The sequence below is a fragment of the Centruroides vittatus genome, unplaced genomic scaffold (genome assembly GCF_030686945.1).
Source record: "Centruroides vittatus isolate TY-2023 unplaced genomic scaffold, ASM3068694v2 contig_19, whole genome shotgun sequence".
Classification (NCBI taxonomy): Eukaryota; Metazoa; Arthropoda; class Arachnida; order Scorpiones; family Buthidae; genus Centruroides; species Centruroides vittatus.
In genome coordinates this window covers 762,961-789,214 of record NW_027121169.1, presented here as the reverse complement: position 1 = coordinate 789,214, position 26,254 = coordinate 762,961, and the positions used below count along the sequence as shown (strand labels likewise).

The window sequence follows — 26,254 nt, the reverse complement described above, 5'->3', positions numbered from 1 at the left end:
TTGTATACTTTTAACGTAATTATTAACTAAATTTTATTAAAATCTATTAGATGACACTCCGACAGTTTTCTTGTAAGTCTATAAAAGACCTTCATGCCATTAATTGGCTTTAAAAACCTTGTTTATTCGCCTTCTATGCTCTTATTCATCATTTCTATCATGACTGACCTGAAATCAAGCAAGGAGTGTTCATTCAGAACTTACCACTCCTCAATTAGTCGTGCTAATCAAACTTCCTCTGTTAGGCGCGTAAGGTATAACCGCTACCTTGGTAACTTTGGTGTGGTTTCATGTGAAAAATAAATTTCATACAAATTTGAAATTTTTTCAGTGTGATCTTCAGTAAGATGAAGGACGATACTGAGGACATTATCTATATCTATATCTATACTAATATATAAAGAGGTAACTAAGTTTCGTTGTAACAGGTAATCTTTGAATCTACTCATCCGATTTCAAAAATTCTTTCACCAATATTTAGAATGGACCTTCAGAGTGGACATAGGCTATATATTATTTCGTTAAACATTCATATAAATTAAAAGATATCATCTAGGATTAAGGCTTTTATGTCCAACAGATGGCGCCAACTCCGACGACCTAAGTTTGCTTTTCTGCGAGGCATTATGCCTTTCTGTGAGAATGGACTAAAGCAGATCATTTTCTATCTATCTATATAAATAAAATATAACGTTCGTTTGTTCCTACCAATTTCTTTGAAATTTTGACGCAACATTGCATTCAAATACGCACGTGTTTTTATATAATATACGTGTCGAAATTCCCCACCCACCGGGGGAGATGGACGGGATTAAGGCTTACCGTAAAGAACTCGGCTTCTATTAAACTATTTTAGATGCGTTTTTTTTTGCGTTTTAATAGGGTACGTCAACAGAATATACACTAAAAAGGTATTTTCCGATATTCCCCCGTGGGGAGAGGGACAGGAATAAGACTTACTATAAAGAACTCTGCTTCTATTTATACTATTTTAGATGCGGTTTTGATTGCGTTTTAATAGGGTTCGTCAAGAGAATGTACACTAAGAAGGAATTTTTTTAAATTCCCCCCATGGGGGAAGTTTTATACATTTATAATAAATACATTTTGAGCCACAACAATGCGTGGCCGGGTCTGCTAGTACTTAATAAAGAAGAAAAATTCATTTGTAAGAATGCATGTATCAACGTTCCTCATGTGCCTAATGCAGGATAATTATTAATTAATTAACATATAATCTGCCACAATCCAAACAAATAATATAGAACCTTGGTTTAATAGGTCCCGGTTATTTCATGGGTGCTGAGTTGATTCCAGTTGGCATCATGTGTAACCAGTATTGTTATATCTAAATTAATAGTTCTGGAAATGAAGATTGAATGGAAATCTAGGTAACATAACTGGAAATGCAACTGCACAGTAAATTGGAGTTGTGGGTTTGAGTCCCATTTCAGGCCAATTCTTTTCTTCCAAAACCTTCTAAATTAATCAGTTATTAAATTTATCAAGAGATGGTGCCCTCTAGGCCAAATTACTTAACATTTAGTTATTAATAATAGCATTAATATAGCCTGATATAATTGGCAATTGTTTGACTTTAACATAACATAAACTTCTAATTTAATTAATATAAACAAAGATAAACTATTTGTTTTTCCAACTTACTTCAAATAAACAATCCTCAGAAGGATGAACTACAACACCTTTCAATTCTTTTACTATTATCAATTTCATTCTGCTGTTTTTTATGCTCTTTCTCAAATATACTGGTAGTACTAATCTTATAAAAATCATATATATCAAAGCCAAATGATTACTGTAATGTATCATGCTGTTTTTTTCACTATTATTAATAATTAAATTTTATGGGAGGGGTGTCATAACCACTGTGGCTGCTGGCACGTTTTGCTTTGAGTTTCTGTGACACAAAGGAAGTCAGTGAGCCAGTGATTTATAAACATACTTAAAATTGATAGAAGGGAAAATATTAACTTATTATTATTAATTCTTTCATTAATTTTTGGCGTGGTACCTGATCCCAATCTTATGCAATGTTTTCCTATAAAACATGGAATATCTTCAATGACCCAAATTAAATCATGTAACAGAAGGGACCAGATCATTCCAGTCAATACCAAACTAATAACAGATTTTAACTTGTCTATAGATAATGATTCACAGAGATTGTCTAGAGTTGCTGCTAACTCCCAAATAGAAAAAAATGTACAGAGCCCACAGAAATCATCAGGTGAGCAAATTGATTTATGTTCTACTTCAATAACAAATTTGAGTGATCTGACAAACACTTCAATGACAGATCTATGTAATAAAATTGCAGATCTAATTAATACTTTTAATGATAGATTAGCTAACCAAATGCCTTCTCTATAAAAGACAATCTTGACTCGATATGTGAATGTATCTGAGAATTTAACGAGCAATTTTTAAAAAAATGGAAGTGAAAATAAAAACTTGCAATTAAAGATCAACAACTTAAGAATGGAAAAAGAATTCATGCAATTTAAAATGGACTCATTCATTAATAGCTCTCATCAAAATAATGTAATTTTACATACAGTAATACCTCAGTTTTCATTGACTTTGGTTATCGTTGATTTTTTTTGCAAAAAATTTGTCTCAGTTTTTGTCAGTTGTCTCAGATTTCATTGGTGTGCCAACATGACCTCGTTGCTAATTTTGCGAAACCATGCATTTTTCTGCTCAGTGTGGCATTGTTTTTCTTTTTGTTAGCATTACCCACACGTCTAGCCAAATAATGGGCATATTCAAAAACTCAGCATGCAGCCAGCACCTCTCAGTATCTCTGTTCAAAATCTCAGATGACTTCTGGTTGCTGCCAGTGTGCTTCCAGCAAACTGCAAGCATCTTTTTCAGTGCTTGATACACTAGCAAATAAGATGGCAGCCATCATGAGGCTCGTAAGAGCTCTATTTTGCATTGACAATTTTGAATTTAATTTATTTGTTGATGAATAAACCCCGAATAAAGTAATATTCAGTTAGTACATTAATAGAATATTTTAATATATTAGTGTGAGATAAGCAGGGGGTCAGGGGTTAATCCTTGCTGACCACTTACACTGTATGGGTTGGCGAAACCCAATCTCGATATTGCTTCAGATGGCTAGGAGGGCAAAAACAAGTGGGGAGTGCATCAGTAAGTGAACAGGTGTCCTTAAATTGACAAAGACAGGTCTTAACAATTAAAACATTTATTGATTAACTAGATTAACTAACAAAATTGGTTACAAAGCTATGCTATTAGATTAAATGCGGTTAACATAGGATTAAATGTAATGCTTTACAAGTTCAAAATGGGACGGCTATGAGCTAAGCCTAATGCCATTGCTAGGGAGAGAGAGTTCACAGAATTCTAACAAAATACCTCAGGATGTGAGATGGGATAACAGGAGTATGGCAGTCGCCGGTATGGAAGCTGCTGTTGAATGTCTTCTTAGATGGGATTCAAGTTCGAAGCATGGAGGTTGACTGGCACAAGTATAGAAATAACTTTTGTGTGCTGACGCGTGCCAAGCTTCCAGGCGCACAGGCTTTTTATAGCATTAGTGTGGAAAGCAGTGGGTTGTTGATGGTGACTTGCAGTTCTTGACAGCTAAGTGTCAACTTTCCCACCTAACTGTTGATAATTGAAGGAGGATGTTTACAATAATTCCCATAGAAAAAAAAAATGAAAGGAAACTTTCATTTTTTTTTCCTATGGGAATTATTGTAAACATCTTCCTTCAATTATCTTATCCTTTCCTTCCATTCTTTTCATTTAATTATTTAAAACTCCTATGGAAATTTAAAAAATCTTCTTATTTCTCTTTTCAAAATATTCATTTTTCATTAAGCTGTTCTTATTAAATAAGTTCAGAAGTAAATTTAACATAATGTAGAAGGCCACATCATTTGCCATTTGTATTGTTTTTCTCTCCCGAAATTCCTGGCAGTCAGTGTTTGTGTTCTCTAGAACAGTGGTGCTCAAACCATGGGTTACGACTTGTGGTTTGTGAAAATTTTTTGGAGTTGCCAAATTCAAAGAAATTTATTTGACAATAAAAAATATAAGGTTTTTCTTCAACAAGTATCAGGTACCAGTAAAACTGTTTTATTCAGACTTCTAATAAGGCAAAAACATAAGTGTAACAAATAACATTTTAATCATAACTATGTTGATGATTAAAAAAACATCTACTGTCTATCCAGGGGTCACGGCAAAATTTTATACAAAATGCTGGGGTCGGAAATGAAAAAAGTTTGTGCATCCACTGCTCTAGAAATTGCCAGCAGTTGTGTCACTTCCAGCAGCATCTCATTGGATTGATGCTGATATTTTGAATACGCCCAATTCTGTTGCTTTCCTTTCCTTTTAGCTACATCGTGGGAAATGCCATGTTAAATGTTCATTTATTCTTTACATTAGTCTTTTATATTCATTTCATATTAATTTCTTATTGTTTTTAGTATTAAAGACTATATTTATTCTCTATAAAATGTGTTTTTGGTATGTATTTTGGAGTGTCCAGAACAAATTAATTGGATTTATATTGATTCATGTGGAAATAATTGCCTTGGTTTTTGTCGGTTTTAGATTTTGCAAATTGTTTTCAGACAGAGTATCAATGAAAACCGAGGTATCATTGTAGTTACTCTTCTTCCAAAAATATATTTAAATTAGAAATTCAAAATTTTATGGTGCAAATCCTAGGTCTAGCACATGTGTTGATGGATGACATTATGGATTTAGTTCAACTAACCAGTCAACTAACTTAACTTAACTTAAAAGATTAACATTAAAAAATAATCAAGTTCTATACCAATTTTTTACTGCCTTTATTAAGAAAAAAATAAAAATAAAAATTACCGTATTTTACGGACTATAAGACGCTACGGACTATAAGACGCACCTTAATTTTTAAGCAATTTTTTAAAAAAAAATACCTATAAGACGCTATGGACTATAAGATGCACCTGAATTTTGGAGCAATTTTTCGAAGAAAAAAGTGCGTCTTATAGTCCATAAAATATGGTACTTGATGTCTGGCAAAGTATGCAAATTTCAGCAAATCTCACAAAAAGTTCTAGAGTTAGACAAAATAATAATCTTTCAATTTATATATAAATGAAAAAACAAATTAAAGTATGTAATGATTTTTTGCTAGTAGGTCAAGATAAAATAACATATAGTGTTGTGACAAAGCAGTTGGTTAATGCTGAGAATTTCTTACCATTACCAAAGAACTTAACAAGTTGATAAACAGTCAATCACAGAAAGCTCTCTCAAGAACAGCAACTACAAAAAATCAAATGTTTTCAGTACTAAACTGGAACTGCCATGGTCTAAAAAACAAAATAGTGTATAATTTTTTTTCAATCTAATTTTAAAGCAGATATCATTGGTATAACAGAAACATGGATAACCTCATAATTGTTTTAGAATACAAACCTATTTAATTAATGACTGTTTAATAGAAAATGTTTTGGCTTGGATGCAAATAGGTCCAGGTCAACCTAAAGGAGGCATATGCATCTTAATAAAAAAGAATTTACGCAAAATTCTAAATTAATAAATCTGAGATAACTTTATAATACCATTAATTTTGGTGATTAATTCAGAATTCGAGAATCTAAGGAACAAACTTATGAATTTGATGGTTGCTTATATTTCTCCAGATCGTTTAGATATAGTAAAAGAAGTTTTTAAAACAACAGAGTAATGGCAGCATATCACACCGTATATCTTATTAATGGAGGACTTTAATTCTCATAGAGCTGAAATGAATGATTCTTGGTACAACAGACCTAACGGATTAATTCAGATACTCAAAAGACATACATACCAACAGATTAGGCCAAAACTTAATAAACTTAACAATACACTCAAACCTGTTTTTGTACAATCTTTTTTTGTGCGAATTGTTTTGTGCAATTTTTTTTGTGCGGTATACTAATTTGATTGAAATTCATATACTGCACAAAAAAATCACACAAATAAAAAATTGCACAAAAAAAATCCACACAAAAACAGGTTTGAGTCTAGATCATGAAATTTACTTATTAAATGGTCAAATTAAATCGGACTATCCTGCTAGTGCATATTGGGAAATCCATAATTGACTTTACTATATGCTCTGAATTCCTGCTGGATTTGTGTATGGAATTTAATATAACTTATTATGCCTCTGATCACTTTCCTTCAATAGCAAAATTTTTTGTGTGTACCCAAAAAAGATAAATAGCCTTAATAATAGCTACCAAAAGGGAAACTATGATTTATCAAGATATTTGAACAAAGTAGAGACCTTTCTGAAATAAATAGATCTAACTGTGGTAAAATTTATGTAGCCTGGGACAGTTAAGGAATGAATACATACAAATAAAAAGTGGAGTGAAAATTTCTTATCATAAATTCAAGAAACCTTGGTTTGACTTGTTACAAGTTGAAACTATTAAAACAGCAAAACCTAAATTTATTCAGAAAGGACTCAAATGATACTAATTTTACTAATTATTAGAATGTTAAACAAACTTATAATAAGTATCACCTCTAAGCCTTTAGATTTCCAGTACAGTTTGAATATAATAGATGAACTAACATTTTCAATTCTTCCTCCAAAATCTGCTTCAGGTTCACAATTGTTCCAAATGTGGAATGTCAAGAATTTTGAATGTTTTTGAATGAAAATTGCTTGAACTAGTAATGAATTGATAATAAAGATTTGAATGAATGTACAGTACTGTACCTAAGACTGTGTTTTAATGCTGTGGGAAACCCATGAGAGAATAAAATATAATTATTGATGCGTGTGGTCTTCACAGGCATATCTCCATGTGTACGTTATCGCATTACTTTCCTTGTAGTTTACACAATTTTTCAATCTGCTTGCCCTGTAAATTTTGAGTGTTTCTAAGGCCCTGATGTGGTCTATCTGGAAGGATTTCTTTATGATGCTGGTGTTGTCCCAAGTCTGCCATTACATTAGGGTTGGTGGTGTATCTTTTTTTGGCGATGTCGTATTTGTGTTCTTTAATCCTTTTTTGTATAGATTGCTTGGTCAAATCAATATATACTAAATTTCTCTGGAACCTATAATCCCTAATTGGGACACTATACACTCCTGGTGCCCTCAAACTATCAGGTGTGTCTTTATCATTCTTCAATAGGGAGTAAATTGTTTGTGTACTTGTGCAAGCTATTTTATGCCCTTATTTTGTGCTATTTCTTTATGTAGGGAATGTAGGTTCTTGTTATATTTGATGACTGTGTGTTTTGCATTAGGGTCCTGATCATGGATCTTGTTGGACTCCTGGTCTGTGGAGGTGTGATGCCCACTTTGTAGTCTATGGAGGTTCCAAGCTAAACTTCTAATTTGTTTCCTTTTGTATCCATGACCTTCTGCAATGTCCTCTAGGTGTTTAAGTTCTTTGAGTATGTCCTCCCATCTAGAGTTGTGTGTGAAAGCTCTTTTGGTTAATGCTTTGAATGCCACAACCTTATAGGGATATGGGTCCTCTGAATCTGTGGTATGTATAATGGAAGAAAGCTGGGTTTGTAGTATACTTTGGTCTCTATATTGCCTCCATTGAGCCTTATGGTGATCTCTAAAAAATTTATGCTATATGTTGACATCTGATCTATTTTTTAGGGTGTGTCCATATGGATTGTTGTTTAGAAAATTGTTAATCTTTGGCTTGTTCCAAAAGACTATCACATAATTTATATATCTTCAGTATAAGATAATCTCATGTGTAAATCTGTTGATGACTTCCCTCTCTAATTGGCACAGTACTAATTCACATAAATTGCCCAAAGGGGCTCCCCATTGGTATGCCTCTTTTTTTGCAAGTATGTTGTGTTGTCAAACCTAAATATCAAATTGTAGCACACAAGGTGCGTCAGCTCGTGGACATGTTTACATTGTGCCGGTAAGTTATACTCGGCCAGTAAGATGTCTCTAAGGGCAAAAGCAGGGTTGCAGTTTGTTGCAACCCTGCTTTTAAATGGGTTTAAAGGATCTATCGGGCAATTAAACCTCCCTGTTTAATTGCCTGATAGATCTCAAGCAATTTAAGGTATTTAAATTGTACCTTATCTGACACTGTGTAACAAGTTAGTGTTCTGTAGCTCAATGCGGACTTCCTCATTAGTCACGCAAAAAGAAAAATTCAACATTTGTAAGAATTTTTCTTTTTTCGTGACATGAACTGGTGGTGGTTTGGTGAGTGGTATATTCATAATTGTAATATTCTGACTATTACAAAATGTCTTCTTTAAGATGAATGGTTAAAGTTTAGATAAATAGAACAAACCATTCTATTTATCTGAACTCTTTAGACTCAAAAAATTCAATTTTGCTTTATTGGTAACTCTAATGTCGTGTGTGCTATTATATATATTGAATGTAATCTTTAACTTTTGTACTGTATATTTTTTAGTTTTTTAATAAGTTTTTTAATAAATTGAAGAATATCTGTGTGTATAGATATGTAATGTTTGAAATAAAAAGATGAAAATATAAATTTTATGTGTTAGTATAAATATATAATCTACAGAGATGTTTTAAGTGTACATAAATTCTATTATAAAATTCAAACAGAATCAATATGATGTTTTATTTGTTTTCTTTCAACAGAGATTTCTGGGTCTTAATAAGTGACAAATTGGAAAGATAAGAGAGAGTATCTAACATAATAATAGAAAAATAAATTAGTTTTGGTGTTTTCCATAACAAAATTATTAAATTAGATGGAAAATTAAAAAGAAAAATGGCATTAGCCCAAAAGAATTTCAGGTAAGCTTATGTAAATTAAATATTTAAAACATAATGATAAATTAAGTATATACAGTCGACTCTGCATAAGTCGTCACCCGGATAACTCGACACCATTGGTTAAGTAGTCAGTTTTCAGTGGTTCCGGCCGACTTACATAGGCATTAATGTTAAACTCTGGTTTACTCGACATCGTTTAACTCGTTACTACTGGATAAGTCAACATACCTTTGCTGTCCCAACTCCGATAAGTCATCAACCCCTCCCAAAAAAATGAATTCATTCCGCACATGTGGTGTGAACGCATGTTTTTTTCAAGAGGGGGAGTCAATTTATTTATTAATATGTATTTAATATATTAATATTATTAATATATATTATTAATAATATATATATAATATTATTAATAATATTAATAATATATATATAATATTATTAATATATAATTTTTGTCCATATTAATAAAAATGCCTTAACATTTTTGTATTTTTATGTATAAAATAATAACAGATAAACAAAAAGAAAATATACAATCTACATCAACGTCACACCAGAATCCAATTTTGCATTTTCTCACGCTAGAGGCATTAAGAATCCTTAGACATTACTTGCCAACAATTGACAATTGCGAAGATGTTGTTTTCAAGGCATTCGTGATCATTGAAAAAGAAAGTCGAGACAGTTAAGTGCTCAAAACAAACAACACTAAACGAATTTTTCAGTTTTTCATCTACAGAGTACAGTAGTGAACCGAAAATTGGAATCAATTGGGGACTGGGGTTGTTCAGATTAGGGATTTGTTCTGATTACGGATTATGTACGAAAAAATATATTAACCTGTCCGATGTTCAAATTTTTCTTTGTTGCGTGTCGCTTCGTGTTGAATTCTTCTCCGTTGTGTGTCGCTTTGTGTCGAATTTTCGTCGATTTTAAGCCTAATGAAAATTTTTATAATAATAATCAAGGCTATCGTATCGTTAAAAATTATTTTTGCATTTTGTACAAACAAAATAAATATATTGAAGAATATAAAAACATGAAAATTATACTTTAGAAGTAAATTTAGTATCAAAAACGTTTGATTCAGCACGACACAGTCCGACTGAAAATTGTACCGATTACCGGCGATTCCGATTACCGGGGTTCCGATTTACGAGTCTCTACTGTAATTGTAAATGGAGGACACAATGTATTGTAAGCCTATACTACTGTATAACGCACTGCTGTATTTTCCTAATTGTAGTTTTGTGGTTTTTTGTCCAACTTTGCTTTAGTCGTCACATCGGATAACTCAACACATTTCCACTTCTCCTGTGGTGTTGACTTATGCAGACTCGACTGTATTAAGTAATGAAATAATAATAATTGTTATTATCATCATTGTTCTAATTATCTCAATTCAGATCATTTTAATTTAAATGATTTCAATTTTGCTATTTAAATAATATCAAGTAATATTTTTACTAGTATATATTAAATAATGAAATAATAGTGATACTCTAATATATTTAAATTCATTCCAACACTGTTGATCAAAAGGATCTTTTGTATTACATTACTGCTTTTATCTTGTCACTTTCTGATCTTAGGACAGTTTTTAATTATTCTTAATAAATTAACAAATACAAAATTTTGTTAAAATCAAAGTTGATTATAAAAACTTTAAGTTGAACTGTATAGATTTAGTATGGAATTATTTTATTCATCAATTAAATTAATAAAAGACGAATAAAAATAAAAAATGTATTTTGAAAATTTACAAATTATTTTTAGTTAAAACTTTAATCTTTTTTATAGCTGTTCAAGAGCATTAGATTTATTGAAAATCTCATCAAATTCTAATTGAGTGCTGTAATCATGATGAAAAAATTGAAATAAGAAAGTTTTCATTAGCATAAAAGTAAGTTTCAAAGTAATTTTTATTTCCTTGAACAAAAATAAATTTACATTTTTTTAAATAGATTTGCCTGCAATATTTTCAAAACTAGTTGAAAAAATGATGACATTTTATATTTAACCAGAGTTAGAGAAAGATGCTAATTTAATAATAATAGTTTTCCAAATATTTTTTGTAAACAGATCTCTGTTTATTGGATTGCAGTTTTCAAATTTGCAGATCTATACTTTCTCACTATTGTTCTTCTGTTGGTTCTTTGTTAATCTTGAGAATGATGTTAGATGGATGAAAATTGAGACCAGATATGGAAAGCTTAAGGCTGGAGGCCCTGATTAACTATATATAAACTTCTAGTATGGACCAGAAGTTGTGATTTCAGTTCAAAATTTTCTTAAGAATGGAGTTAGATAGATGAGATGACTGGCATGATGTGATTGTTATCAAAAGAAGTATATTGTACAGGTGCAAGTCACCACTAAACTCTAGACAGATATGGAAAACTTATGGGCCAGAAACTCTGATTAACTGCAAATGAATTTTCAGTCTAGAATGGAAGTCATTTGATTTTTTTAAATTAAAAGATGATTAAAAATTGCACCTTGTAATTGTGTCAATGTCACAATTACAAGATGCAATTTAAATACAAGCAATTATTTAAATTTGTCATATTTTTGCATATATAAGAGTGTTTTTATAGATGGGACAAAATAGGCACTACATTCTGCAGAGTACCTAAAAATGTCTGTATTTTAAAAAATCTGTTACAGCATTGGAAGAATTTTTTTATTTTGGTTTTTTATTTTTAATAATGGTTACCCATAGTGTCACCGAATATATACTGTATTAATATATTTACATTTAATTTACATAGACACAGCAGTGAAATGATCATATATGCAATTATGCAAGGTATGCTGTTATAAGTAAAGCAGAACAGGTATTTGAAAAATACCTGTCTTGCTTTACTTATAACAGCAAGAAACTGTCACAAAATAAAAAAGCAAAAAACTTTCACATGTATGAGCATGCTCTTATTTGCACAGAACTATGGTAAATAATACAAGCAATTATTATATATATAAATTTTTATTTAGTCAAGTAATTAACGAATGAAGAAAACAGCTTACATTGTCTTTTTGTTTGCTTTGATAAATATTGTTTGTTTATTTTAAAATTTGATCACATTTTTTTGTCTTCATTATGTGAGATATTTTCTGGGGTCTTATACTTGTCACTGATTGTAAGTGATTACACTTGGAAATTCCTGATACCAAGTAGGTTATGCCTACTACTAGAGTTTTTGAGTGTTTTTAGTGAATGGTACTGATGTGGTCTCATATATGAGGCTAGGAGTAAGAGGATGAAGAAAGAAATGACAAGATTCAGTTAGAAGAAACCACTTAAAGCAGTGAAAACATTTATTAGACAGCATGAAAGTTCATACGGTACACATCTAAATAAGACTTAGGGTTTGTATTATGTCCGTTACTATTACAGAGAGAGAGTTTACAATTTACCATACCTGTGTCTAGGCCACAAAACTGGGGCCTATGACACTTGATTGCCATAGGTGGTCGAACGCCTTCTTGAAATCTATACTAATCAAATAGGCGTGTTTGTTTTGTCCCCATGCCTTGTGTATGAAGTTCTTTGCTTGTGCTGTTTCTGTTGTTGATCTGCCTGGTCTAAAACTGGTTCTTATTCATGTTTCCGGTTTTATGTAGGTGCTGATTTATTCTATTTATTAATAGTCTGTCCACCTTGCCAATCATTAGCAGGAGACTTAATTGATCTGTAGTGCTCATCTCCAAATATAAACAACCATTTTTGTTTGGGGATGAGCTTTGCATTTCTGATCTTCCAATTTGTCGAGAAGAGGCCCATCTTCAAGCACTCATTGAGTAAGTGAACAAAGGCTATGGGTATTTCTTTATCAGCTTCCTTTACCATCTCTGCTGTTACACTGTCCAATCCCGGAGATTTTCTGTTTATCATGGAGTTAATTGCCTTACTCACTTTGAAGAAAGAGAAGGGTGCATTGTATGGCTGATTCTGTTCCTGGTGGCTCCTCTGTCTCATTTGTCTCTGTTCCTCTTGATCTGTCTCATGGTCATCCCGTAGGAAATGAAAATCCATTATATTTTCAATATTTTTCTTTATGTCATATGTGTCAAATTGATTCCCAAACCCACCAGCAATAACACTTACAAAAAATACAGGCTGATCTGCCTTCTCCCAACTCTGGGAAAAGTGTTAGACAGTCTAATGATTAATAGGATCACATGGCATCTATGCAAGCATGGAGCCGTGCATCAGAATCAGTTTGGCTTCTCTAAAAACAAAGGTACAGTAGATGCCATCCATCAGGTCATTAACTACATCCACCAGGCTAAAGAAAACAATGAGCATACTGCAATCATCTCTATTGACTTTAGAGGTGCCTTCGATATTGCCTAGTGGCCTTTTATCCTGCACACATTACATGCTCATTACTGCTCTCAAAATCTTTACAAACTTTTTCAATCCTATCTTAGCAACAGGAGTGCAGATGTTTATATAACACAAAATAACATAGTCATACCCATAACTCGAGTTTGCCCTCAGGAATCCAGATCTGGTTCTGGTCTTCTGCACTTAAACGACACTCTGCCTCCTGGCTGCCGCACGGCTATACAGATGACACAATTATCCTAGTTTCACACAGGAACAGTGAACGCTTACAGGACATATGCAATGACATTCTTAATAACATTCACCAATGAGTATTAAACATAGGCAACCCATTAACACAGATAAATGTGAAAGCATGATAGTTGGTAAGAACGCGCCACTTGTCAGGAAGCTTATCCTTCCTGACGAGTGGCAGTATATCATCTATCAAGCCAAAAACATCCCCCCATAGGGTCTGTTGTTGTCTTGATAGATGATATACCCAGAACTGAAAGCCAGGAGACTCAAAAACAGATAATCAGCTTGATACTGGAAAGCCAAGTTGCGGCAAATTAAGCCTTGTAATTTAAAAATGTCCTATGGCCCAGAACAGTGGTGAGCCGAAAGCGTAACCGATCAGCAACTTAACACTAGTTATCTGAATCTACTGGACTAGACCCACCTTTTGAAACCTGCTTTAACAGCTTGAAGCGTGGCCAATAACTGTTTAATAAAAGTCGTGGTAAAGTTTAAACACAACGAGCCATATAAAATGAAAGATAGAGACTATACATATATATATATATATATATATATATATATATACCTAATATCAGTTGAAAAACAAGGATAAGACAGCAAAAACCAAAAGGCTCTTGAAACCTCCCGAATGACCATTATAACGTTGACTGTTACAACTTCACGGCCATTTTAGGTAATTATTACCAAAATGAATAGAAATGAAATGACTAATTTTGGGAAAATAAAATTGACTTTAAGTTTAAATTTAAATAGCAAATTTTTCTTGCCATTATCTAGTTAGAAAATTAAAGTTACAAAGTGGAAAGAAAGCTAAGCTTTACCAACCAGTGGGTTGTCAAGGTTCAGTCTTTCACTGGCCACAAAAAAAAAAAAAAAAAAAAAAAAAAAAAAAAAAAAAAAAAAAAAAGGACAGCGGGTTCTAGGTCCACGAAAATTGGTGGGAAGGGGTATCGGCTGGTCAGCAAACGAAAAATCTGTCACAGAAAACAAAACCAGATAAATCCTTTTTAAAACTTTTACCAAAAAACCACGGGAGCTCACACACACACGTCTGAACACAATGCCACCTTATGTCAGGATATAAAGATTGAAAATCATGTGCAGTAAAGTGAAATACCTGTCACCATGAAACATTACGTTGTTAAGCTGATGATTATGTTAGTGGTGATGTGTGGATATATAAGAAGGTGGTCAGTTATAAACTTGTTGACAATTCTTTTGATACATATTGTAGATGTGGATTTGTCCATTACAGGTTATAGCCGTGTGCTAGTTTGTGTACGTTGGCAAATGTAAAGATCTAGGGTGTAGATGGGGCTGGTATGGTGGCTTTGCTTATGCATAATGTATCAACGAGAGAGGGTCAGAGAATAGAACCAACCTGTTGTGAAATTTTTCCAGATATCTATTATATCTATTAGGAGGGATGGTGCACTGAGCGTTGTTAATATAGTCTAGGATTCCACTCCTGTAGGTGGATCTGAACATTGTTCTAATAAACAGATTCACCTACAGGAATAGTATCTGCATGTTTTACATAGCCTACAGATTATCTTTTCATTATGTAACCAATGGCATGCATGTGAATGACATTATACCAATTATATCTGTATACCATCAGTTTGAAATTATTTATTTATTTTTAGGTCTAATTTCAAACTCATAATCTGAAGATGACCGCTAAAAACAGTAGAAAATGTTAGTTTCTGATTAAATTTGTTGGTACTTGCTGGATTTTTGGTTATTGATGCCATTTATTAAAACATTTGATTTTCTTGTTATACTTTAGTTCTTATTTCTTTGTTCTTTATACTTGTTATATATTTTAGTTGAATTTTCTTGTTATACTGTTCTGAAATAACATGCTTAATGTAAAACAGTTATATATTGTTTTAAAAATAAAATTTTAAATATAGTTGTGCAAATTTTAAAAGTTTTTATTTCATTATTTAATGGATTAGCTCATAATATGATTGATTTAAAGAAGAAAATTAAAATATTTTATTTTCTTTTAAAAATGTTTAGATTATTAAATTTTAATTACATATTTTTGTTTTTTATACAGAATTGTTTTCCAAATTCATATGGTAATCTATATGATTTGACCACATTTGAAACAGCATGTAATTAAAAAAATCAAAAATGACTTTATCATTATTAAACAGACTCTAGTGAATAAGAAATTGGAGTAGAAAGGTAAGAATGATTTTAAAGTATTAAATTACTTAAACCGATGGAGTCAGATTAATTTCCTAATCTTACATAATTGTATTGTAGAAAAATACATGAAAAGAGTTTAAAATTCAGTATTAAATGTGATACGCACTCAACGTGATACACATGCGCAACTCAGAGTGCCAATTGGCTAGGTGAGGGTCTGAAACCCTCCTTTTCCCTTTTTGTATAGTATTGCTCTTTTTATAAACCTCTTAATTTTATGTAAGAATTTTAAGGAGGCCTTCCAAGGTCAACGACTGCAATGATCTCTTCGAAATAATTGTTAAAATATACATATATATATCAACAAGAAAGGAACAATCGTTTATATTATGGTAACTCGATAGACGATAGAGTCAACAAGATGGGAATAGGCGATGTTTTTTAATCCCCCCTTTGGTTGCACGTGACACGTGGCTACAGCAATAAATCACCTAGCTTGTCGTCGAGCGCGACGTTTGACATAAACAATATTGAGATTGTTGACCAAGTTGTAGAAATTATTGTCAGCTAGATGCTAATTGATAGGTAAGAGCTGTCAAATCTATAGAAATTTTAAATTCACCTCTGCAAAGAACTTATGTCTATAATTTAAACAAACATCTCAATTGCTGGCGTCCGTACTAGCTAGATCCAGACATGAATGCACCAACAGGTGTGCGTATAAATCCTGCCAGTATGACAGTTCTTGCCCCCTTGAATTTGGTATAAAGAGGGCTCGCACCTCCATTAGGGAGGATGATGTCAAGGATATTAGACCAGAACTGACCAACGTTCATCCTCTGTCCCTTCGACACTGATTGATGACGACGACGACAGAATTCTTGACTTATTAATTAGAACTCTCTCTCTCTTCCCTCAGTTGATCGAGGTCTAGTTAAGAATAGATAAAGGGGATTAAAAGCTTTTCTCAGATTGTGAATACGTACAGCATAACCCCACTAACTGCCTTATTAGCAATTCCGTTAAGGATTATTGTCGTCACTATTATTTTTATTATTATTATTTTGTTGGGTTAAGTTAGATATACTCGGTTAACACCGGTGGCTAAGTACTATGCCGGACCAAAGTCAAGGCATAGTAACCAAAACAGAAATTAAAGAAGTGTGTCAGTGTGTGTGTCTGTATTCAGGAATTTTCTCACAATATGACATGTATTCAATATAGTGGCCTTCTGTAGAGTGATGTATGTGTTTCTATTCAATTCTAATGTGCCCAGGCTTTTGTGTAGTGTGTGTGGTATGACACCTGTAGAGGAGAGAACTACAGGTACAATAAGCACCCCATCCATCCTCCACAGATGCCTTATTTCCTGGGCGAGTTCTGTGTACTTGCTAATTTTTTCAGTGCATGCATTTTGTATATTGTGAGTGTTTGGAATGGATATGTCTATAATGTATGTGATTTTATTGTGTTTGTCAATGAGTGTAATGTCTGGTCTGTTGTGGTAAATTGTTTTATCTGTGATTATGGCTCTGTCGTAGTACATTTTGTGCGTGTTGTTTTCCAATACTGTCTGTGGAATGTACTTGTAGTATGGCTCGTGGATGTCTAATAATTTGTGTTTCTTTGCAAGCTCTTGGTGTATTATATTTGCTACTTGGTTATGTCTGTGTAAATAATCTGTCTGTGCCAAGAGCTTGCAACCAGACGTGATGTGTTGTATAGTTTCTGGCATGATGTGACATTTTCTGCATGTGTCATTTGTGAGTGTTGCATCTTTGAGTATGTGTTTTCTGTAGTTTTTAGTATTTATGACCTGATCCTGTATGGCAATCATGAATCCTTCCGTCTCCCCAAAGAGGCATCCCCGAGCTAACCAGCTGTTTGACGCAGTTTTGTCAACAAAATCCTGGGCCAGATCGTAAGGATGCCTGCCATGGAGTGCCTTTCGAGCCCACGATTGCTTAATGGTGTCTATGCTTTTTATATGTTGTGTTGTGTCCATATGATGTGAGTGTAAGTTTAATGGTGTGTTATTCGAGTCTGCTAGAGTTACTGCTTTATGTAATTGTGATGTTTCTTGTTTTTTGTAGAAAAACTCTCGCAGTGACTGTATTTGTTTGTAGTGAAGGTTAACTATGTCAATCAGGCCACGTCCGCCATCTTTACGTGGAAGGGTTAATCTTTCTGTGGCAGATTTAGGATGATGTTGTTTATGCTTAGTAAGTGTTGTTCTTGTTTTCCTTTGGAGTTGCTCAAGATCAGTGTGAGTCCAATGTATAACTCCAAAAGAATATGTGAGTACTGGGATGACATATGTGTTTATTGCTTTAACTGTGTGTTTTGCATTTAATTGTGTTCTGAGAATAGCATTTAACCTACTTTGGTATTCTTTAATTAATCTTTGCTTTATTTGTGTATGTTCTGTTAGTTTGGCCTGTTGGAATCCTAAATACTTGTAGAACTCGCCCTCTTCCATGGATTCAATAACGTCTCCATTTCCAAGTGCAAAATCTTCTTTCTTCAGGATTCCTTTTTCTATGTGAACTGTTTTGCATTTATCTAGGCCAAATTCCATTTGTATGTCCTTGGTGTATGAATGTGTGATTTGTAGGAGTTGATGAAGTTGTTTTTGTGTGGATGCATAAAGTTTTATGTCATCCATGTACATGAGATGTGACAGTGTAAACTGTGTTGTTTTTTTGTGTCTGATATTGTAACCATATTGCGTGTTGTTTAACATGTTGGATAATGGGTTCAGGGCTAAGCAGAACCAGAGAGGACTCAAGGAATCTCCTTGAAAAATTCCTCGCCTAATAAAAATTTGGTTTGTTTGTATGGAAGTGTTACTGAACCCTGAGATGTAGTGTTGTTCTCCAGTGCTGCATAGTGTTTTGAAAGAATGCAATGAGTGATGGATGTATTTTGTACATGTGTAGGATATGTAGCAGCCAACTGTGTGGAACACTGTCGAATGCTTTTCTGTAGTCTATATATGCCATGTGTATGTTTCTGTGTTGTCTGTGTGCTTGCCGTAGAATGACTGAATCTATGAGTAACTGTTCTTTGCATCCCCTGTGGTTTCTACGACAACCTTTTTGTTGTTCTGTTAGAATGTCGTGTTCTTCAACATGTTTGTATATTTTGTTTGCAATACAGGATGTCAATAATTTGTACAGTGTTGGAAGACATGTAATTGGTCTGTATTGTGTGGGGTCTGTGGTATTGTTGTTTTTAGGTTTCATGTAGGTGATGCCCTGAGTAAGAAAATTTGGCATGTCTTGTGGATTGATGATGATGTGTGTTAGGTGTTTAGCTAGTTCCTGGTGCAGTGATGTGAACTTTTTGTACCAGAAATTGTGAATGTTGTCTACACCAGGTGTCTTCCAGTTGTGTGTTCTGTTAACAGTGTATTGGAAATCATGTATGTTTATTTCAGCACAGGGCATAGTTGGTATGTTGTGCAAGTTTCTGTTCTCCTCCTCGATCCAGCCTGCATCGGCATTGTGCGTGACAGCACTGGACCAAAGAGAGGACCAATATGTTGTGAGTTCTTCTTCTGTTGGTGTGCCACTGTGCTGTGTAACAGTGTTTGCTTTGTTATTAATTTGTCTGTAAAAGAGTTTTTCATTGTTTGTAAATAATTTATTTTGTTGTTTTCGTAGTGTACATGTTTTGTATCGTTTGAGTCTACGTGCTTTGGCAGCAAGTTTTTGTTTTAGTGTATCAATGTATTCTGTAATGCGTGTGTTGTGATGTTCGTGTTTTGTGTGTGTTTTTATTTTCTTGAAAATGTTTTTGAGCTGTTTCCTTAATTTGGGTGTTATGTTGTTTTTAGTGTATTGTGTCAGCCTGCCTAATTGCTGTCTAATGTCATTTATTTGTGTTTCTATTCTTCTCTGCCAGGCAGGCTTGTGATAGAATTGTGTTTTCTGTGTATTTGTCTGTGATTGTACTTTCAGTCCATGGTGTGTCACTACTGTGACTGCCCCAGCATAAACTAATGTATGAATGTCTGCGAGTGTAGAAATTGAATGAATGTAGTGTGGTAGTAAGTGAGTGTTTACATAATTTAGTGTTTTTCCTACTTCCTTTGACGTGTTGATTTTTGGTATTCGTGGTCGTTGTGTGGGATCTGTACCTGTATATTTAGTGAGTGTTTCCTGAAATATAAGTGAGAGCGTATTAACTAAATCCAAGTCTATGTTATCAGTGATGGATGAGGAAGTGTCTGTAGTATCATTAGTGGTAATTGTTGTATGTGTGTTATTATCAATGCTTGTTGCTGGATTATCCTGACAGGTTACATGATCTTCATTAATGTTAGATGTTTCTGTCTGTTGATGTATTTGATCAGCAACCTGTTGTTTGATAAGTTCAAGTGTTGTTTGTGGAATAAGGTTGTTGTGTATAATTGTTCTTTTTTGATCAACAACCCTTTGTTCGGTGACAGTGAGATGAGGATACTGTTGTGTGAATCTATGGTGTAGTTGTTGTCTGTATGCTGTCATGTTTGTTTCGAGTTTTGTGATGGTGTAATAAGTACGGATGATAAACTCGTTCATTTCTACTGTCCATTTCATCCGTTGGCGTGGTTTTCCAGCCTTTGTGGTCTGTGGATGCATTGCCACAGAAACACCAAGGCTGGGTTGGTTCCTCACATCTGTTGAGGGCATTGCAGTAGCCATGCTTGGGCCGGTGCTGCTTTCGCCACCGGTAACCAAGGGAGACTGTGACCTATTTTTCGAACGTGAGCCTCTGCCTAACCCACGAACGCGGACCTTGTTAACCCGGGCGACGTCCGAGCCGGTATCACACTTTGATCTAGTTATTACCATGATGAATATCTCCACAGAATGTGGGCGTGGTCACTCTTAGCTTCATTTCTCCCCATAGACCTTACTGGCATGGGTGTCCCTACCAGGAGCTTGTGCTCCAGCCTGCATTGCCCTATGGATCAGTAAAATTACTGGGCTCTCCCACCACGACCAGGTGGTGACCACGGGAGAGTTATTATTATTATTATTATTATTATTTTTATTATTATTAGTATATGTATCCTTTATATAGTATCTTTATTAAATCTGTTGAGTATCTTAAATATGTGTGATTACTCAAACACAACCGACATTTTATCGACTTATCCTTATCGACCTCCCACTCGAGACATTCTTTTTTTTTTTTTTTGCCCTCCTAAATTGCCATCCACTGACCCCATGAGCAGGACTCACCTTCTCATCGTCTGAAACCGGGTAAGCCTCGTCGCTTAACTCCCAATTCTCACACTAATGTATGTTGGATGATCACTCCTCAATGTATTATCATCACTTTGCCCAACTAGGTGATAGCAGTATTCATAATGACTGGTCAATTTGATAAATTAATCAATATTTATCACACTGTGTGCACCCTTTTTGGTCATTATTCATAATGCCCGATTAATCACTTTGTCCATAACATATATGTAAATTTTAATATTGTACATTTGCAATTGATAAAATGATATTAGATTTATAAGAAGATCATCAATTTTATTGTATGATGCTTAGGAGATTGTTTTGTTTTTGTTTATTATATTATATTTTATTTGTTTTTTTAGACAACTAACTCAATAACCTAAAACCAGCAATAAGAACATTCACTTTAAAACAACAAACATTTTCTTCCATCTTGAGTGGACATTGTCAAGCTAATGTTTGAAAATAAAACCGCACATTTCGTAACAAACAGATTCAAATATGTAGCTGTTTACTGATTGGTGGAGATGGTTCCAATGGAAAATTTGTGGAAACATTAAGCTTTAAGGGAGGTGGAGGGGTATTTCTAAGTAGTTGGGAAAGTGTCATCATCTTTGTAATAAATCTCAAATAAACCTGTAACCGGCATGAAGTACAAAAATTTGTCCGAGCAAACGTTTCGGATCCTTCCTGGGTCCTTCTTCAAGGTACAAATTGTTTGTAACGATTAATCAGAATGAAGACCAGCTGTTTAGAATGAAATTTCAAATTGCAAAATTTGAAAAGAAAGAATTCACATGCATATTAGGTTTCGTAAACTAAAGTCATTACGTAATGTTCGGCTTCTTATAAAAACCAGATCAGTGTACTTATTAAAAAATTTTAGGGAATAACAATGCTCATTTTTCTTCACCAGTCAACCTTCTGAGACCAACTTTTGTTTGTAAAAAATACAGAAACCGTTTTTTATAAGAAGCCGAACATTATGTAATGACTTTAGTTTACGAAACCTAATGTGCATGTGATTTCTTTCTGTTTTCAAATTTTGCAATTTGGAATTTCGTTCTAAACGGCTGGTCTTCATTCTGATTAATCGTTACAAACAATTTGTAGCTTGAAGAAAGACCCAGGAGGGATCCAAAAACTTTTGCTTGGACAAATTTTTGTACTTCACGCCGGTTACAGGTTTATGTGAGATTTATTGCATCTTACTCCAGTGTGCAATGATTCTTTATTAATCTTTGAAATCGATGGCCACTTTTCTTGAAGCTACCTTACATTCATAAGTTCTAGGTACTAGATATCAGAGTTGTGCTCTGTTGGATTATTAATGGAGAATCTTGGCCCAGTCAAAATGGACCATGATTCTCCATTGGACCATTTAGTTCTCCTATGATCCATTATTTGGTCTTATGGTCATATACAAGGCATCTTTGAGAAAAGTGGCCATCAACTTCAATGATAACGACACTTTCCCAACTGTATTGAAAATACACTTTCACCTCCCTTAAACATTGATGTTTCTATGAGTTTTTCACTGAAACCATGTCTATCAATCAGCAAGCAGCTACATATTTGAATTACTTTGTTCCAAAACATACAGTTTTATTTTTAAACATTAGTCTGACAATGTCCATTCAAGATGGAAGATGTCTGCTGTTTTAAAGTGAGTGTTCTTATTGCTGGTTTTAGGTTATCAAGTTAGTTGTCTTGTGAAATTAATCAGTATCCATTGCTTATTTGTTTTGTTTATAATATGTCTTTTATTCAAAAATTGATAATTTTACATAAAAGTATAAAATAAGCTATACTAATTATGAAAAATAAATTATTTTTGCCATTTTTGATAAGTTTATAAATAATTATCTGAATAAAATTATTAAATAAAGAGAAAACTAGTTAAAAATGATGATATAAATTATTTCATAAATTTATTACAATTATATAGTTTTAAAAATGAATATTATGAGAAGACTTTTGGTTGGACACTCTCGTGGTGCTGCAATGGGTGAAGATCCTCCTCCAAATACTCAACATACAGCATTAGGTTTGATGCATCTTCATAAATTATTTGTAGAATTAGCCCATCCTCCACATCCTCTTAATCAACAAGAACAAGAGCAACGTCTTTATAATATGTTACCATTATTTTGCAAAGTAATGAATATACTGATATTTAAAACATGATTATTATTGTTAAAAATGAATAATTATCTATTTAAATTCAATATATAATTTTAACATAGGTATTTGGTAATTGTCCTGCAAGTGATCTAATGGAAAAATTCAATGATACCTTAACATTCTGTCAACTAGTCTCAAGATTAATGGTTTCTGAAATAAGACGACGTGCTTCAAATCAGAGTACAGGTATTTAATTTTATTTACAGAATACTAAATCTGCTCTTATAACTTGAATGTATTTGAATGTAAATTTTTTAATTAAAATAGTTTAGCAGTGATTTTTATTTCTTACTTGATTTATTACTTTAACTTGCAACTGCACTACAAGCAGGAGTTGTGAGTTCAAGTCCTGCTCTAAGCTGATTCTCTTTTTCCAGAATAGTCTAAATTAAATTTTAAAATTAATTTATTTTTAATTATTAAATTTATCAAGAGGTGATGACTGTCTATATCTAGCCAAATTGCTTTGATTCTGATCATTAAAGTAGCTTTAATATAGCCCAATAAAATTCAGTAGATCATTTGGTACTATCACTGTTATATCAATATGAAGAAACATCAAAAATATTATTTTTGAGATGTCACAAAACATTTTTATAATAAAGCCAAATGATTACTAGATTAAATTAGGCTGCATTACCACTACTAATAATTATTAGATACTGCATAATTTGGCACTAGAGATAAGTATTAGATGCCATTATTATTAAATTTAATAATTATAATTGAATTAATATTTATAAAATAATTTAGAGAATTCTGGAAGAAAAGAATTGGCTCAGAGAAGAACTTGAACTCACAACTGCCACTACCATGCAGATGTGTTGCCAGTTATGCTACCTAGACCTCCATTTGATCCCTCACTTCCAGATACATTTAATTTAAATATAACCATACTAGTTATTAAATATTAATTTACTCGTAATTGTTAAATTAAAAACAAGATGGTGCCTAACACCTCTACGTTAAATTACATGATATTTAATAATTATTAGAAGCAGTAATGTAGCCTAATTTAATCTTGTAATCATTTGGCTTTAATATAATTATTGGGCTTTCAGGTGTTTTATATCCATTTTTATAATGTAACAAATATTTTTTATTGTAAAAATAATTTAAAAATGAAACAAATATAATCAATACAGTACAATTTATATACAGAAAAGATAAAACTTTTGCTAAAGTTTTTTCTTTAGTTATAAGGTGTAAAAATTTAATTCCCAAAATGCACCTGTAGAAAAAATATGCTCATACTTGTGACAAGTGGTTACTGTTACTTTTGAAGTAATCTGCTTTAGCAGCTATGCATTTAGTTAGATGCTGTTACCATTGAAACATACTGAAACTCTGTTTCTTGAATATTCTTAAGTTTCTTTGTCACATTACACTGGATTTAAAGACACTAAAAATCTTTGTTTTTTCATGACAGTTTTTAGTTTTGGAAGAGCCAGAAATTGTAAGTGGTCAGGTCAAGTGAATAAAGTGGATGATCCAATTTGGTAATTGATTTCTTAGACAGGAAGTCACAAATTCTGACCACATTATGGCTTTAGGTAGTATCACGATGGATGGTTTATGTCAGGCTACAGTGTAGATCTTCTTTGAATAGAATCTTGTAATTTTTTCAGCAACTTCAAAATAGCATTTTTTGTTTGACCATTTGTTTCTGTTCAATGAATTCATGATAGACTAACTATCGCCTTGTGATCAGAAAACACACAAACATGATTTTGGACTGTGAAGATGACTTTCATGCTTTTCTCACACAGTGTTTTACACTGCATGCTCTTTTGGTTCTGGGTCAAACTGTAAACACCATATTTTGTCATCTGCAATAACTTGCTAAACATGTTGCAGAAAGATTAATCGCAAATTCAAGCTGCCTCTGTTTTGGTTCACCTGTCAACATTCAAGGTACAAACTTTGCTACCATTATTTAATTTGTGTTATTGCTTCCTTATTTATCTGTAATTCCTGTGTCATTAATTACCCACTTAATTATCTGATCATCTAATTGACTGCATCAAAGCACTCATTCTGTTCACATTTATGTCTGTTGTTTGTATTTTTTGCTGTCTATTTTTGACATCATTGTTCAAATCTTTTTATCCTTCTTTGAATTTCTTATGCCACCCAAATATATATGACTTTTTTTTTTGCATCTTTACCATATGTCAACAGCTGTAACATTTTAGTAACATTTTTGCCAATTTTCACAGAATTTTTTGTTAATGCATTGCATCAAATTTCTGTTACTCATTTTTCTACAAAACTTACAGAATTGTATTATTTTGTATGTGCTTTTAAAGGTTTTTTGTTGTATTACTTTTTATATTGCTCACTTGTGAATGACTCTTCTGGTCTGCAGGTTACACATGTACTAGTTGAAACATGTCAATGTGATTCTGCTTATTTTGCCACATAGGTGACACTGTGGCCATTCCAGGAATTAAATTGTCACATCATTTATTTTAGAATTAAAAAAAAAATCATTATTATTAAAGTATATTGTAAACTACAATAATTTTGTTATAAAGTTTGTCTTTCTGTTATAAAATGCAACATTTCTTTAAATATGTTCTTCTAGAAGCGGCAAGTTGTGCAATTGCAAAATTTTTGGAAATAGAAAGTACAGAAGAGCAGAGCAATGGATGGATGTTATTGACTACTATCAATCTACTAGCTGCTGGTGATAGCTCATTGGTAGAAGTTATGACATCTGCCTCATTACCTTCAACACTAGTCAAGTGCCTGTATTTATTTTTTGATTTACCAGAATTAGAAAATGCTGATGATCTTGCTCCAGATTGTGAATTTACTCCTAAAGAGAGACGTATTTTATTACAAAAAGTATTTGTTCAGGTAAAATTTGTAACTTAGTATATAAACATTATTAGACATAAATTATATAAATTGAAAACAAGTACATTATAATAGAAAAATAGTGTATCAAATTAATCAGTGTACCTTTAACAGTTGAAAGCATGCTAATGTTTTTGACACATCTTCAGATACACAACATTTTTTTTTCTAACTGACACTGGTGTTCTGCTTTCATCTGTCCATATCTGAAGATGGTCCATTAACCAGGTCAAAAACATGAGTATTTTTTCAACTACATCCTCCTGTTAAAGATGCACTGATTAATTCAGCAAATTAACTACAGAGGCTAGTTTATCTGTGAAAAATAACATATGTTCTACAGTTTAATTCTGTTACATAATCTGACAAATATTCTTTTCTATGAAATGAATATGAATATGAATTGAATAATGTGTATGAAAATACATA

The 26,254-nt window shown here is 32.8% G+C and overlaps 1 protein-coding gene across 1 annotated transcript in view; it reads left to right on the top strand.

Moving 5' to 3' along the window:
* The window catches only part of bchs (WD repeat and FYVE domain containing 3 bchs), a 232,023-nt gene that overhangs the window by 15,557 nt on the left and 190,212 nt on the right, over positions 1-26,254 (top strand). Inside the window, exons 2-7 of the mRNA XM_067264512.1 lie at positions 8,659-8,815; positions 10,592-10,694; positions 15,448-15,578; positions 22,728-22,936; positions 23,026-23,149; positions 25,551-25,825. Of these exons, the coding sequence (XP_067120613.1) occupies positions 22,736-22,936; positions 23,026-23,149; positions 25,551-25,825 (600 nt within the window). The 5' untranslated portion in view covers positions 8,659-8,815; positions 10,592-10,694; positions 15,448-15,578; positions 22,728-22,735. The remainder of the gene's footprint in view (positions 1-8,658; positions 8,816-10,591; positions 10,695-15,447; positions 15,579-22,727; positions 22,937-23,025; positions 23,150-25,550; positions 25,826-26,254) is intronic.